Source organism: Scomber japonicus, chromosome 2 (assembly GCF_027409825.1).
Source record: "Scomber japonicus isolate fScoJap1 chromosome 2, fScoJap1.pri, whole genome shotgun sequence".
Lineage (NCBI taxonomy): Eukaryota > Metazoa > Chordata > Actinopteri > Scombriformes > Scombridae > Scomber > Scomber japonicus.
In genome coordinates this window covers 23,156,096-23,171,392 of record NC_070579.1, presented here as the reverse complement: position 1 = coordinate 23,171,392, position 15,297 = coordinate 23,156,096, and the positions used below count along the sequence as shown (strand labels likewise).

General features: G+C 39.7%; 1 protein-coding gene across 1 annotated transcript; it reads right to left on the bottom strand.

Annotated features, from left to right (window-relative positions):
* Window positions 1–11,971: 11,971 nt before the first annotated feature.
* Window positions 11,972–14,488, bottom strand: LOC128368566 (ATP-sensitive inward rectifier potassium channel 12-like). Its single transcript, XM_053329418.1, has 2 exons — window positions 14,397–14,488; window positions 11,972–13,616 (listed from the first exon to the last, which is right to left on the bottom strand). Exons 1-2 carry the CDS (start codon window positions 14,486–14,488, stop codon window positions 11,972–11,974), a joined length of 1,737 nt encoding a protein of 578 aa, XP_053185393.1.
* Between the last annotated feature and the right edge of the window lie 809 nt (window positions 14,489–15,297).

Here is a 15,297-nt window from a genome sequence, read left to right as displayed (position 1 = left end):
AAGAACCTGTTTCCTGCGGCTTCTGGGGGAGAGTCGAGGAGGACGAGGTCTCATGATCAGCAGAGAGGTCAAAGATCATGATCAGCACGGAGGTCAAAGAGTCACTTCTCAGGTGCACACTTATACATGGAGGTGAAACTGAGCCATCTTTGAGGGTTGAAATCAGGGTGGATACTAATGAAGAATATTTTGTTATAAATGTTTTCAGACGGAAAATTTGCTGATCGGGTTGGTCAGGTGGTGGAAGGACAAAGAAAACAGGAGAAGAGGGAAAAAAGAGGACGCCCTTTTGCTTTGGCCTTAATACTTGAGCAACTCCCAGGGGAAATTCCTGAAATCTGACGATGGATGGAGGGAAAAAGGAAAGAGAGAGAAAAACAGGGAGATGCAGATAGTGTGAGAGAAACAGAGTGTGAGAGGGATGCAGATAAGGGAAGCATGCACAGCGGTCAAATATTCACATGCTGGGTCACATTCTGCATTAAACTCATGTATAATTGGTGGAAAGCATTCATTCCCATGTCAATGGGCACATTGGGCTGAAATGAATGGCGTCATTTGTTCCAAATGATGACGAACTCGACAAAAGGATCCAAAATTGTGTCAGAAATGGCCAGGATTGGCGCAGAAGCTTCAGATTGTATTGAGAAATGTCTCTTTGGATTGAGAGTGGTTGTTTAAAACGAGTTTCTCTGTAGATACAACTGCTCCTCTTATGCTTAACATTTTCTTGGTTGGTGGAAAACATTGTATATAATTCATAAATGCCAGTGCCTCTCAGGGTTTGTGCAAAAAAACAGTTGAAGTCAGTCCTTTTGCTTGGGGAATTCCAACTCTCAAGCTAGACTATCAATAAAACTCAAGAGTCTCATGTGACTCAAATATTTTGACTCAGGGTTTCACACTGTACTGCGCATCTCATTAAGAACTTCTCCCAGTCTGATATGTGAGATCCCGTGCAGTGTTTTCACAAACCGCATGTTGTTCTTCTTTGGAAAAAGTAACAACATTGCCACATCAGTATCATAAGTTTTTCTCTATAACTTGAGGACTGGATGTCAGTATTTACAGTACATTATTATAATATCTACACCTGGATTTAAAAGTGTATGAAAGGTGACATTGGGGGTTTCTAACAGGTCATACGTTTAGTGACGTGTACTGTAGCTGAGAGGTCAGGTAGTGCAGTTATTTGGAATTTGTGCTCGGAGGAAACTGGGAGATTCATCACACCCAGGGATGCAGGTGTTTTCTGCATTCATCACTCAATTTTATGCAGACTTTGCAAGTGGTGATGATGCAGTGACCCGCCATCCATGAGGATGAATAAAAAATGATTCTGCTATCTGACCTCTGTCACTCCTTTTCCTCGCATTTTCACCCAGTGAATTAGTGCAGCTGCACCACACTTAAATGGGTCCCCGTCTTTTTTCTCTGCAAGTGTATGTGACCGGCCATGAATCCTCTCTTTGTGCTCCTTCTGCAGAGTCCCCCCCCCCCATCCCCATCCCCCCCACCCCCCTCTTAGTTTCTTGCCTTCGTCTTTTTTTATTTGGGGAGAGAGGGGCTTCGGTTGCGATGGTGGCAGCAGCACTGGTGAGGTGGTGGCGGTGGTAGCGATGGTGGTGGCGGCAGGGAAGAGGAGGGGGTAACTTGTTGGACCACATTCCTGTGCAGCTGTGGAGGCTGGTGCAGAGTGGGGGTGGGGGGGGTGAGGGGTGGAGGGGTGGGGGGTGGGGGGGCAGAGCAGGATCATCATTGCATTGCAGAGCATCATGAATGGCCTATTGTTCGGTGGTTTGCTGTGTCCGCATCTATTTGCTACGACTTCAGCCTGACTGGGAGAAATGGAGGAGAGGGAAAATGAACAACAGAGAGATAAAGAAAGAAATTTAGAAATGATTTGTTGCATGAAAAAGAAGAAAGTACCAAAAAAACAAAAAAAAAAGAGAAATAAAGCAGAGTGTGATAGACAGGAATACACTTTATATTTATGTCTATGACTCAGATGCAGGATGAGGTTGAAACTCAGAGTGTGATGGTGATGATGATGATGGGGATGATGGTGACAGACAATGGTGGCATTCATGTAACAACTCTATGACGGTTTTGCCCCACAGTCATACGAACCAGCACGCTGTTTAGTCATGCATATATGTCGGCCTTTAGTTAGACTTCAAATTCTTTCTAGCTCTGGTCAAAATAAGCAGTTGGAAGTGTTTCATTGTAAGGATATTATCCCATCAATAATGTTTCATTGTGTAAGATTGATCGCTGTTAAACAATGTAACAAAGTACAAAAAGTGGACAAGAAATTTAAATAAAGGATACATAAGGACTGAATGGACCAGGTTCAGGCATCTTTTGATTTCAGAGGTTTTCAATCAGTGTCCAATTAAGCAAGAACCTAATTAGAGGCTGTGGACAGCTTCATATAAGACCCATAACACACACACACACACACACACACGCACACACACACACACACACATACACACACACACACACACACACACACTTGTTTTTGACTTGGAGTACTGTGAACTTGTGCAGGTACAGCATTTGGAAACACAAATGGAGACATGAGGAACTGGAATCATGAAAAACTTCATCATCATCATTAGAAAGAAAGACTTTCAAAATGTTCCTCTGCTTAGTTTCCTGCTCTGGTGCTCATTGTTCAGTTTTTATGTGTCAGATAAGGTTGTCAGAAACATTAATTTTCCACTGTTGCTTCTGGGTATGTGTGGTCTCAGAAACTCTCAATGAAGCCAAACTCTGAGTGCAAAAAGCATCTTACATTTGTTTTTGTTGATTTCGGTTGTATAATTGACTCTCCTTGTTTTCACATATTTTTTTCATTTTATCTCCCTCTTTCCCCTTTTTCTTTCTTCAGAAAATAACTCTGTCTAAAGAAATAATGAAAACCCACCTTCTGCATTAAGGAATTTACATTTTACCTGTCGACTACTGCACACTCTCTTCAATGTCTAAGGCAAGTGAATGAATGTAAAATCTTGAATGTAACACATTTGATCTGTTATGTATTCATATTTGTCTGATAACAACTGATCTAAAACCACAAATAAAGTGACATGTTTTACTATAAGAAAAGACAAACATTTGTGTCTTGATTTTAAAAACAACTTGCAAATGCCATCAGGGACAATAACTCAAATGTGGATTTTGTTGAGAATTTTTTATGAGAAAAGAGGGAAAAACAAAAAAGAGAGATAAAGAGTAGAGAGCAGACTTTCCAATCATGAGTTCTTCTCAGAACATTTAATTAGTCTGTGTGAACGAAAGAGAAAGATGGCCTGAGGGGTCTGAGGAAGAGATGGCTACATGAAAGGGTCTGTTGTTGTCCGAGCAGAGGGGGAGATAAAAGGCAACAAGACAGAAAGATGGATGGGATATTTGGGAGCAGAGAGTGAGAAATGTGGTGATTTATGACGTCCCTCATGTCTGTCATTTTTATTTCTTTTTTTTTTTTTAAACCCATGAATGACGATGAGAAACTTAATTTTCCTGATGTGTGACGATAGTCGTACACATCAGCAGATGGATATATGTCACACAGTCTGTAAAGGGCAGAAAGATTTGCATTTGTCAGATTTACAGAGGCAGCGTCTGTTCCAACAGAGAAGCTGTCAGTGTTGGAGTGACAGAAGAAGAAAAGCACAGACAGGTGTTCAGATGGATAGACATGTAGACAGTCACACAGACAGACAAGTGGAAGGCAATTGTTACTAAGTCAGTGTAATGAATTTGACTTGTTGTGATGCTCATGTAGAATAGGCCACATAAAAATCACAGAACTAAACATTCTTTAAGCATTATTGAAAAGTAATGAATTTGGATCTGAACTTCATACTTGACATTCATTTTCACAGACACCATTTACTAGTTTTGCAGTCATGAAGCTTTCAGATTAAAACCACTAATTATTTAAATGTTGCACCAACCTGTTTTCTTTTTGATTGCAGTCTATTTTGCTGCTTTGAAGCACAAATATTAGACTTTCTTTCAGACACTGGACTGTGGAGAAGAACATAACCCAATTCAAAACTGGCTCCTACAAATTACACATGGCAAAACTCAGACACAAATCATAACACTTAATTACATAATAATTCACATACAAATTCAGAAAACATGATTCAAATTCAAATATTCACATACAAAAACAGCATTTAATTTCACTAAGTCACAGCTGCACTCACCTGCTCGAGCAGAAATGGCTCCTTTTAATCCTCAGCTTCTCCCAGTCTCTGTGTTTATTGTCTGTTATTGATGTTGCCAGCTGTTACCTAGTTTTTTATACTACATGTCCTCAGGTTTGCTGTGTGGTAATTCAATCATCAGCTGAGGAACACAAAACAGACATTTTAAAAAATCTTTAAATTAGATTTTCACACATGGTCTTTAGATCAGGTAATAAAGCAGGACCCACAGTTTTTGTTCACTGTCTTGTACATCAGATGAGAAGAATTATACCACTCTGACGTCTTTGTGTTGAATATGAAGCTACAGACTGTTACCTTAGCTTATGATGAAGACTGGAAACAAGGGGAAGCAGTCCAAATGCAACAAAATCAAATGGCCTTTCTAAAGATTACTAATGACAGTGTTTCTCAGTTTATTTGGCTCAAGTCTCAAAAGACAGTTGAAGATGTCAAAACAATAAGTGCAATTCTTCAGAACATTGAGTTTTTATCCATTTGCAAACATTTTACCACATTTAAGCCAATTATTAACTGTTTACAATTTGAACAATTATTGGTTGTATGTAATAATAAACCAACCAACTAACAAACCCAAGGACGTAGATGTCAAAACAGATTGTTTCTTCTCAGTTTAACAGTTTTACTCTCAAAAATATGTAAGACTCATTACATACAGAATATCTGCCAAGTTCATGTTTCATAAATTGCTTTGATACGTAGAGCTCGAAAAGACTAAATTGATACATTTGCAGCCAGGTGAAAGTTGAATTTAACTTATGAATATTGAGTTTCTCACATATTAGATCAACCAATGGCACATGCTGTCCAGTTAGCTTACAGGTGTAAGTCTGAGTATTAAACACAGTCATAGAGCTGTAATGTACTGTGTTGTGTGAACATTGCAGGATAATAAACTTGTTTTTCTTCACATCACATGCAAGTCTAAGTGCTGTTTTATTTGACAAAATGAAGTGAAGCATTTTCACTTTGATGCACAATAGTAGTCAGTTTGCTTCAGAAGAACAGCACTCAGTCACATTCAGTGACAGTGAAAACATGACAGACAAGACTGTTGATGAGAAACACACTTCCAGAGTCCACTGTCATTCCTACAAATCATACAAACCGTTTGAGCACTTTGGTTTTACACAATGTCAAAGGAAAAATGTCATTTAAGTGGCAATGACACAATAACTTAATGTTGAAACATGAATTAAAGGTTTTGAGTGAGTTTCAGCCTTTTGCAGGTTTTCAATAGTGTTTTGCTGCTTGTATGAGCTGTTTTGGGAAATGCATTCTCAGTGCTGAGAAGTTGAAAAATGTTTTCAGAAATGTGACAAAGCAATAGAGAAAGTCAATGCAAAAATGACAGTTTGTGATTTTACAGGGGTGAGCAGATAAAGATATTTCCCCAAATGTCATATTATTCCTTTAATGTATTTATTGTGTCAGTTAATATTGTTGTGGTGCACATGTTCTAAAATTTTAACCAAAAAGTATGATAATGGTGTCATGATTTTAAGTATTTAGCCTTTATTTGATAGCAGGCAATCATAGAAACGACAGGAAATGAAGGGAAGTAGAGAAAAAAGCCTACAATTTGCCTGAAACCACTGATTCTGCGATGACAAGATCAGTCAAGTCAGCTAGAAAAGCGAAGAAAAGCCAGAGTAGGTTATAACATTACCTGGACCTAAAAAGAGATGATGAATTGGCAGAAAGCATGAGACAGATCCTAACCAAATACAGGCTCACAACAAAGGTAGGAAAAAGGACGACACAAAAATTATGACAACCAAAAGAAAACACTATATGTGGTCACTGTTTGAGACAAAGATGCACTTCCTCCCACCATGTGAAACATTCGATGAAATAAAGAACATTTACTTTAACAAATTCCACGCTACAATTTCTGATTTGAAAGAACTAACTTAACTTCTCAAAATTAAAAATACTGCTGGGAGAAGGATACAGATCATGCTGTCCAATATACATCAACATACCACAACCTGAGAGACAGTGAGTGACCTCCACACACACACACACACACACACACACACACACACACACACACACACACACACACACACACACACACATACATGCACATGCACTCAAGTACCTGCACATGATATACTGTATATATATAATTCAATATAATTAATAATTAGAATGTTGTGTTAATGTTACATTTATTGTTATTTTGCTCTGATCAAATATTTTGACAAATTGTATTTTGATGCTTTGGAAACATTTTTCTTGAAACACTCATGGCAATAAAGCCCATTTAACTTGATTGGATCTAAACAAAGACATAAGCCAATTAGCCATTTAGCTTTTGAAACATGACTGGTTGTGCTGATAGAAACCTGGGATTGAAATACAAGATAAACAAGAGTATATACAGATAGAAGAAAGCAGACCGACAGTCAGACAGACAGAAAGAAGCATCCAGAAGATGTTTGCCCTGTGGTGCTTCCCAGCACAGTTCAGCCAGGCCTCCTCTGCTGAGTAGAGCTGTGCTGAGCAGCACACAATGCTCCTCTGTCCCCCCAGCGAGCTGCTTCACAGCTCCACAACACACAACAGCTTATTATGGAATCAAAGATCCCCCGGTCACAGCTCCCCAGTGCCTAAATACTGTCCCCTGCTGAGCATACACACTGTCACCAGCTCTGGTCACACTGCCCGAGGCCACAAACAGCCAGTGAGGCCAGAGAGGGCACAAAGATATACGGGGTGTCACACACATGAAAGCACACACACACACACTTAACCTAAGCGCACACATGAAGATGAACACACACCACCTTATTAGGAAAGATCCTAGTTAGCCATTAGCAGTCCTAACAAAGGTCACAAAGGTCACCCAGCTGCTCTGTCTCACAGATGCTGATGACAGGGAGTGTGACGGTCTGGTTAATTAACCAGCATCAGAAAACAGCTGGAGAGAGAATGATGGGATGGCAGCAGGGAGGACGAAGCAGATAGTGCGAAGGGGAAATGGCTTGTTAGAGTGGACAGGAGACGACATTTAACCACATTAAAGATTCATCAATTAGATTACATGGGAAGAAGATGATGGAGGGAGTTTCCCTGAGACTGTTTACCTATCATGTAAAATAATCTGAGCCAAAAGAGTTTTCACCTTGTTTGGTCTTGTGAAGAATTAAAAAGACATAAAAGGGCTGAACTGAGCAGCACGGGGGAAATTAGAGCATGACATTGCTCTAATTATCCATCAGGTTAATGAGGAGCAGCAGCTCAGTGGTTAGTGCTGTCACCTGGGTTTGACTCTCAGCTCTGAGAGTTGTGTGGTGTTACTTTAGTTTCCTCCTACATCAACAGGTATGCAAATTAGGATCTTAAACAAGGCACTGGCATCTGATCTGGACTCTGGATGCTGGACACCTGAATAGGTAGACTGGTCTAATCATAGGTTTAATAAGATTCATGTAAGATGGGATCTCCTGTACCAGTATGAATGGAAGAAATGATTGCAGCAACTGAAAACTGCTTCACTGCTTATCTGACCATGTGAGTATTGTTTAAAGACAGGCCTGAAAAGATGTGAGCCTGGCCTTTAATAAATAAATTAAAAAAATGTAATAAACTTTAATTAAAGTACAAGATATCCCATCCCTGAAAATCTGATGTGATACGAGTGCACTGCAGGCCATCGTTCTCGTTTAATCAAAATTATTATATAACTATTATATAAGTCTGTCTTAAAACAACTCTCACATGCTCAAATTTGCATTGCAACTTTTATAATTGGCTTTACTTTGTACAGTGGGCCTGTATATATTTAATTCTAGTAATATATCTAATTTAATTTAATTTAAATATAGAACTAATAAATTAAATAATAATTAATAAAAAAAAATACACTGGTTGTACATCCATAATTTCCTATTTCCTGTCTGAGCTGCAGTGGAGGGAGAATAACTAAAAAAATGTGGTTTGTACTAAAAATACTGTAACATTTAAAACAACTTTAATTTGTCAAACTCATATTAGCTATAAGTAAACACAGAAATACTTTTTTTTGGTCCCTCATCACTTCTTTAAGAAGTGAACTTTTCGCAGCCAGTATGAACAGGAAGAACCATTAGCCATCAGCAGTGCTTTTAATGTACATATGGGCCTGTGAGGATTGTTTTAACTTGTACATACTGTTCATACGGTGACCCTTCACAGTAGCCCCTCATAATTAGTCTCTATTCCAAACGTATTCCACAAATCTGCTTTTCATTCATAAACATCTCATCAGTCATGAATAAATGGGTTGTTATTCTTTAATGATGATTTTAAATAGAGGAAAGAGTATTCTTTAAGTTTGCTACGGAGAACAAATGTCACAATCACACAATATTATGGTCCCATGTTACCTGAAAGAGGAGATCATAACAGCAAACATTTATTAGTTAAATTTTTTTAATTTTTTAAGAAATTCATGTCAAATGTAACCTTGAACACCTTCTTCTCTTAATGTCTCAGATGCACCAACAACAAAAAAGTATATTTGGGTTCACTTTTTGAAAAGACAATTTTAGACAAAAATTTTAGGCTAAAATGAATTGTACTTTTATTGCTTCCAAATGTAAGAATCTGTCAGATTTGGCCTGAATAGCATGTAAGGATTAAGTCTGTCCTTTAAGAGCTATTGTGTGCAATAATATTCTTAATGCTCCTCAACTTTTACGTTTAAGAGCTTTCCAACTTTTGCAGCTTGTAACCTCTTAAATTAAGCTGTGTCTACTGTACGTGCAAACATTTGTCACAGGTTTCATATATCTCTAAGGTGTGAGTACTTCCACCTAAGAGTGACTTTAACCTATGAATCTCTGTGAAATCTCTGAGACTAGTTGTTAATTGAATAACTGAGCCTCAAGAGGTAAAATTATGTAGTAATTCACAGAAAACAGGGAAGAACTGAGCACGCTGCACCTGCTGATGAAGATGACTGAAAGCTCAAGGACAGCGACCCAACAGACCTTGAGGTGAAATTGTTTGGGCAAACAATCAATCATCTCATCACTGCATATTGAAACAAGTTTTCATTTCATAATAATAAATTTGAATTCCCTGATATTAGCTATGGTACAAGGTAAAAATAATCACAATGTAACAACCACACATAAAATAGCAGTTCAGTGGTCAACAACACAGGGTTATAAAGCACCTTAGCACTGTCACTGTGCAACCACATGGGGGAGCTTGTACAACAGCCAGAAACAAAAGTCCACATCGCAGTGGGAAGGACTTCAGTGCCTCCTCATGTTTTTTTGTTTTTTTAGTGATTATTATTTTGGTCAGTGCATCCGCCTCTGTCTACACTTCTCTTTTCATCTCTCTATTCTACCCAAAGCCTGTCACCTCTCATTCCTGCGTGTCCTTGCTTCAGTCCAGTCTGTCCCATGTGATCTACGATTAACACGCATTTCATCTATTTCTATCTGTCCTTCAATCTCTGGGACTTTTGAATGGAGACATAACAAGACAGAGATGACTGCAATTGGGTCATGGAAGAGTTTAATCGTGATGCTCCTCACATCTATCCTAATGTGGGTCCAACAGAGGAGTTGTGAGTGAGTTAGATGGTGGATAGAGGATTTGTCCTTGTTACGTAGCTTTGTTATATTTTGCAGAATGTGTTGTCCTGGTTGCTTAGCAACAAAGTTCATGGGGTGACTCACCTCCAACAGCAACAACAGGAGGTCAGAATAAAATATCAAGTCAAAGTCAAGTCACTGGACTTGGAGATATTTCACCTCTTGTCCAAAAGCTCTTGTCAGTCCTGTCTTAATCAAATCCATTTGATATACACTCACCAATCACTTCATTAGGAACATCTGTGCAATCTAATTCAGTCATTTAATTCATTTACAAAGCCTACGCATTTGTGCTAAAAAAGAAAAAAGAAAAAAAACAATTACAAAACAGAGAAATTATTATTATAAATTGTCTTATTATTAATTGTTTTATGTCTATCCAAACTCTGGCAGAAATAGTGTGTTTATTTATAGGACCCCATCACTCATAAGAAGCTCATTAAAACTAGAATTTAACACAGGACCGTAGATGGGACAACAAGATCACATGATAATGTAGAACGTAGTTCATATTGTACTTATACTGTACTGATGCAGGTTACCAGACAAATTACCAACAAGATTAGGAATATAGAGCCACACTAACAACTCTGTGAAGTTGTACTTTGCACAGAATTGCCTTGAGCTGAATGCTAACATCAGCATGCTAACATGCTTACATCATGCCTCTTGTTTAGAAGTTTTTTATTTTTTTATTTTTTTTACCATATTCACATCCCTAGTTACTTGCTAACATGTTCTAATTAGCACTAAACACAATGTACTGTTGAGGCTGATCAATTTTTTTTTTAATTTTGCAGGCAGTTGGTCATAAACCAAACCAGTTAAAATATTGATGCTGCTAAATAAATACTTAAGGGATGACAAAAGTTATCACAATTCATCTTTAGGAGACCATGTATATGCACCAAAATCCATTGCAATCCAACCAACAGCTGTTGAGCCATTTCACTCAGCTGAAAAGTCAGATCACCAAAGTTATTACAATACATCGTCTGGAAACCATGAACGTCTAAAAAAATAAATAATAAAAACTTCCTGTCTGATAGTTAGAGTCAGATATTTCAGTCTAGTAGACCATGGTGATGGACCAACCAACCAAGCAACCAGTGGACTGTCCTTAGAGCTGCTAGCATGACTAACAATTAGTTGCCACTAGTTGAACCTGGTGTTTCAGTTCCCCTGGATGTTTGGGGTCCAGAGGGTATTTCCTGCTTTTTAATCCAGCCTTGCTTTGTAGAGTGGTCTGCAAACCTTAAACCAGTGAGAATATATGCAATTGAGACTCAACAGAGACAATTCAAGCATAACAGTGTATACTGTTTTGTTTTATTAGATGCTTTGTCATACAAAACAACACACTGTTGCAAAGTGTTCGTATCTATTGATAAAAGTAAGAATAAAGTGCTTGTTGATCTATACAGTACATACTTACAAGTGTTTGAATTCTGTTTCACGGTTCAGGACTTTATTTTATTAGAACTTGTTTTCTATTATGGTATATAATGTGATGAATTAAAAAAAAGGAATGGCTCATTTTTTTAAATATGAAATGATGAACTCGGAAAAGGAAGACAGAAATCCAAAGTACAGAAACAATTTATTTTTACAGAGCATTTTTGTCATGCTTTCTTTAAAATAAGATAGTTTTTCTCTCATAACATTTATTTGTAAATGATGTATAAATCAGAGCTAAAGTGATCATTTTTAAATTAAAACAAAAGCACACCCTATTTACAGGAAGAACTGAATGGAAATCAAGAACAAAAGGCTTGACTTAATTCATAAACGGGTCATACTGAATAAAACAAGAAAGCAATAACATCAAGATACCTCATGATTAGAAAGAAATACCAGGTCACCACATTTAAAAGTAGATGAGCTGTGTGTTGTATAGATGCTGATGTTACAAATGAAAATGTACAATACCTGAAACCAGAGCAAGTTATGAGCTAAAGCTGAGTGAAGTTCATGACAGCTGCAAAAAAAAGATCCCTCTCTTTCACCAGATGTACAGTTTAAACTGTGTCCTTCATTTTTTATTTTAACACTAGTTCAATACTTTGGTCGGATGCACGCAGACAAAGAGAGGGAACAAATGGAATGGCAGCCATTACCCATTGATTGGCTTTAAACTCCTGACTCTCTGCTGATGTATAAAGGTAGGGTGGGCTGTAGTCTGTCGAGGCTCATCTGATTCTCTGTGTCCAGCACACACAGCATCTCCACTGTCTGCTCCTCCACAAATGTCTCCTTGAATCCCAAATGAATGTCATCTCTCATCTTTGCCTCTCTGTCACCTCTAATGCTTAGACTCACTGGCTCGCTCTTCTCATCCTCCTCCTCCTCATCATCATCCCCACAGCACAAGGCTACCTCGTTCTCGTAGCAAAAAGCGCTGGGAGAGTGAGGGCCCAGTAGGTGGCGGGCTGCCCTTGGGGCAAATGGTGATGGAGACCGGGAGTAACTGGTGGTGGAGGACGAGGATTGCCTGCCACGACCCATCATCTGGCTCAGTTCCCTGGCACTGCAGTGAGGAGTAGATGGCACTTCATAAGTCTTATGGAAGCGGGAATAGTCCACGTGGTAGCGGTCGCCCTTCTCAAAAACCACAGGCTCAAAGCGATGACCCCACATGATCTCCTTAGCCAAGTAGGAGCTACGGGCCTGGGTCGTCATAGCTGTGGCCTCCACCATCCCCTCCAGGATGACCACAATCTCAAAGTCCTCTTTCTGCAAGTCATTGTGGCTCAGATTATACAGCGGACTGCTCTTGTTGATCTCGTGGACCACCACCAGCGGTGACACCAGAAACAGCCGATCCAGTCCATCATCATAGCCAACATCAATGTCTGTTTGCTCCATAGGGAGGTACTCTCCCTCCGCTGTCACATGCGGCTTAATGAGCTGGGCACGCACATGTGCCTCAACTATGTGGCTCTTGCGCATGTTTCCCAGGCGCCACATGAGGCACAGTTTACCATCACGCAATGAGATGACAGCATGATGCGAGAACAGCAAGGTCTGTGCCCTCTTCTTGGGTCGCACCATCTTTGCCATGATGGTGCCAATCATGAAGGAGTCAATAATGCAGCCTACGATGGACTGGACAACCACGGTCATCACAGCAACTGGGCACTCTTCAGTGACACAACGGAAACCATATCCAATGGTGGTCTGGGTCTCAATGGAAAAGAGGAATGCCCCAATAAAACCCTGAATGTGGAGAATACATGGCCGCCATTCGTCTGGTCCTTCCTCTGTGGTGCTCCGAGCATCCCCTTCCTTCATGGGAAGGCGAATTTCAAAGTCTCCATGAGCCAGCGCCACTCCCCAGAAGACCAGGCCGAACAGCAGCCAAGACAGAAGGAAGGTGGTGGTGAAGATAAGCAGCAGGTAGCGCCAGCGTATGTCCACACAGGTGGTGAAAATGTCAGCCAGGTATCTCTGTGGCTTACCCTCCATGTTATTGAACACCACATTGCACTGGCCATTCTTCTTCACAAAGCGGCTGCGCAGGCGGCCAGTGCCCAGATCCAGGCCCAGACGACATGAGGGTGAAGCACGGCAGCTGTTGTGGACGATTGGCTCATTTGTGACTCTCAGAGACAATGCACCTCTTCCTTCATCACTTCCTGGACACTCTCCTCCTCCTCCATCTTCACCTCGCATGCAGGCCCCTAATAGTGTCTGCTGAGTCAGAGGACTATGGCCATTGTGGAGGCCCAGGGTGGAGATCTTCACGGCATCTTCATCTGTGGAAACGATGCTGTATCTGCAAAACAAGAAGGGAGAATGTGAGTTTGGGAGAATTGAGAATTGTCCCCAGAGTTATTGATGCCTATAAGTTCTATACGTAGTAAAAAAAATGTAAATTAAGACATGTCATTCCATCATAACACTGTTTAGCTGAATAGCTAACATACTTTGAAGCAGATTAAATGCTACAATAGAAAAGTTTTTTAGAATGAACCAATGTTTTTGCAATGCAATCTTGGGTAATGCTGGATTAGCTTGCAGGGATGTAAACTTCCACAAATTCAATAAAGGACAGGGCAGAGATGCTAACATTAGCCTACCTAGTCTAAGCTAAGCAAGGCTAGGTTAAGTGAGTAGCCTACCAAGCACCCAATGTAAATTATTTATCCTAAAAACAGATGAAGAGTTGTCTATTTTAATCAGATTTGGTATTATGATTTACAACTTTTACAACTTATGGGTTACAACTGTAGGTTGGCTTTTGTTTTTTGGACAGGCAAAACATTTCCCAATGCTACATACCCACAAAAATCTTAAAATGCAGAGTATCACTCTTAATGCACACAGAGTTTTAACATGTGGAGAAATCCTCAGTTGGACAGGCTCGCTGTATCTAGATATGGTTGTTAAACTATGAATGGGCGATCAATATTAAAAGGAGGGGTTTAGAAAATAGTACACTGGATGTTTTGGTACCACTTTCTCATATGTCATCCTTAATAAAGAGTTTATAAATTGTAACTACTGTCTTTGTTAATGGTAAATAAATAGTTTACAAATATTTTCCCCCTCTTACCTGTTGACTCGCACCGCTCCCATGGCACTGGTGATCATCAGGCTGTGTCTGCGGGGGCAGTAATGTAGGTTGGGGCGGGCAGTTCCAACCATTAAAGTACTGTTGCTGGACTAGGAGGCAGTATGAGCTCAGGGCAGTCTTGCATTCATTATCAACAATGTCTTCTCATGACACATTTTCTGTGAACAAAAGAAACAAAAAGGAGATTTCTTCAGTTGTCAAATTATTTTACTACATTTGAGATACGAAAGTATAGGATGTTTTCTAAAAATAATCAGATTATAATTTCTGAGATCCCCTCTCTGCAATTATTGGCTGTGCCCTAATGCACAGAGCAGACTAGACAGTTTTGTGTAACGAAAGCATATTGATTAGGTCCTTGCTAGTGGTTAGCCTTAGGGACCTTCAGACCAACCACGGGTGGAAAACCAGACATGCATTGGGAGGGACAAAGGCCTAAAAAAGAGATGAATCAGTGGTAATCTACTGTTAGAGGAACAATTGATCTGCTGTTTGGCCTGATGACAAGGTTGGAGGGTGATTTTACTCAGCTTATTATGTCAGCACGCTGAGGACCAAAAAGCATCGGGTTGCATAAGCACTAGAAGGCCAATTGCACGCAATACAAAGGGGCATTAGTGGTTTTATGTTTTTGAATGACTTTGGCTGGCACGAATAAGTTGACAACACAGGTGTGCATTAACCAAGTAGTAATGGATTGTTTGGGGAATATTTCTGACAGCAGCCACTGTCAAGCCAATAGCAAACACACGCTGCGATACACACATACAGAAACACTCACATGTACAAATCTTGATGGGATTTGATGTCATGTAATGTGTGTGATGCTCCCAGACTTATTTTCCTCTTACACTGAGGACAGATGTTACGAACTGGCTGC

Excerpts from the sequence above, each read along its gene's own strand:
- LOC128368566 (XM_053329418.1), bottom strand. The coding sequence starts at position 14,488 with ATGGTTGGAACTGCCCGCCCCAACCTACATTACTGCCCCCGCAGACAC. Across the intron at positions 13,617-14,396 it reads GGAGCGGTGCGAGTCAACAG|ATACAGCATCGTTTCCACAG; the intron begins GTAAGAGGGGGA and ends CTTGTTTTGCAG.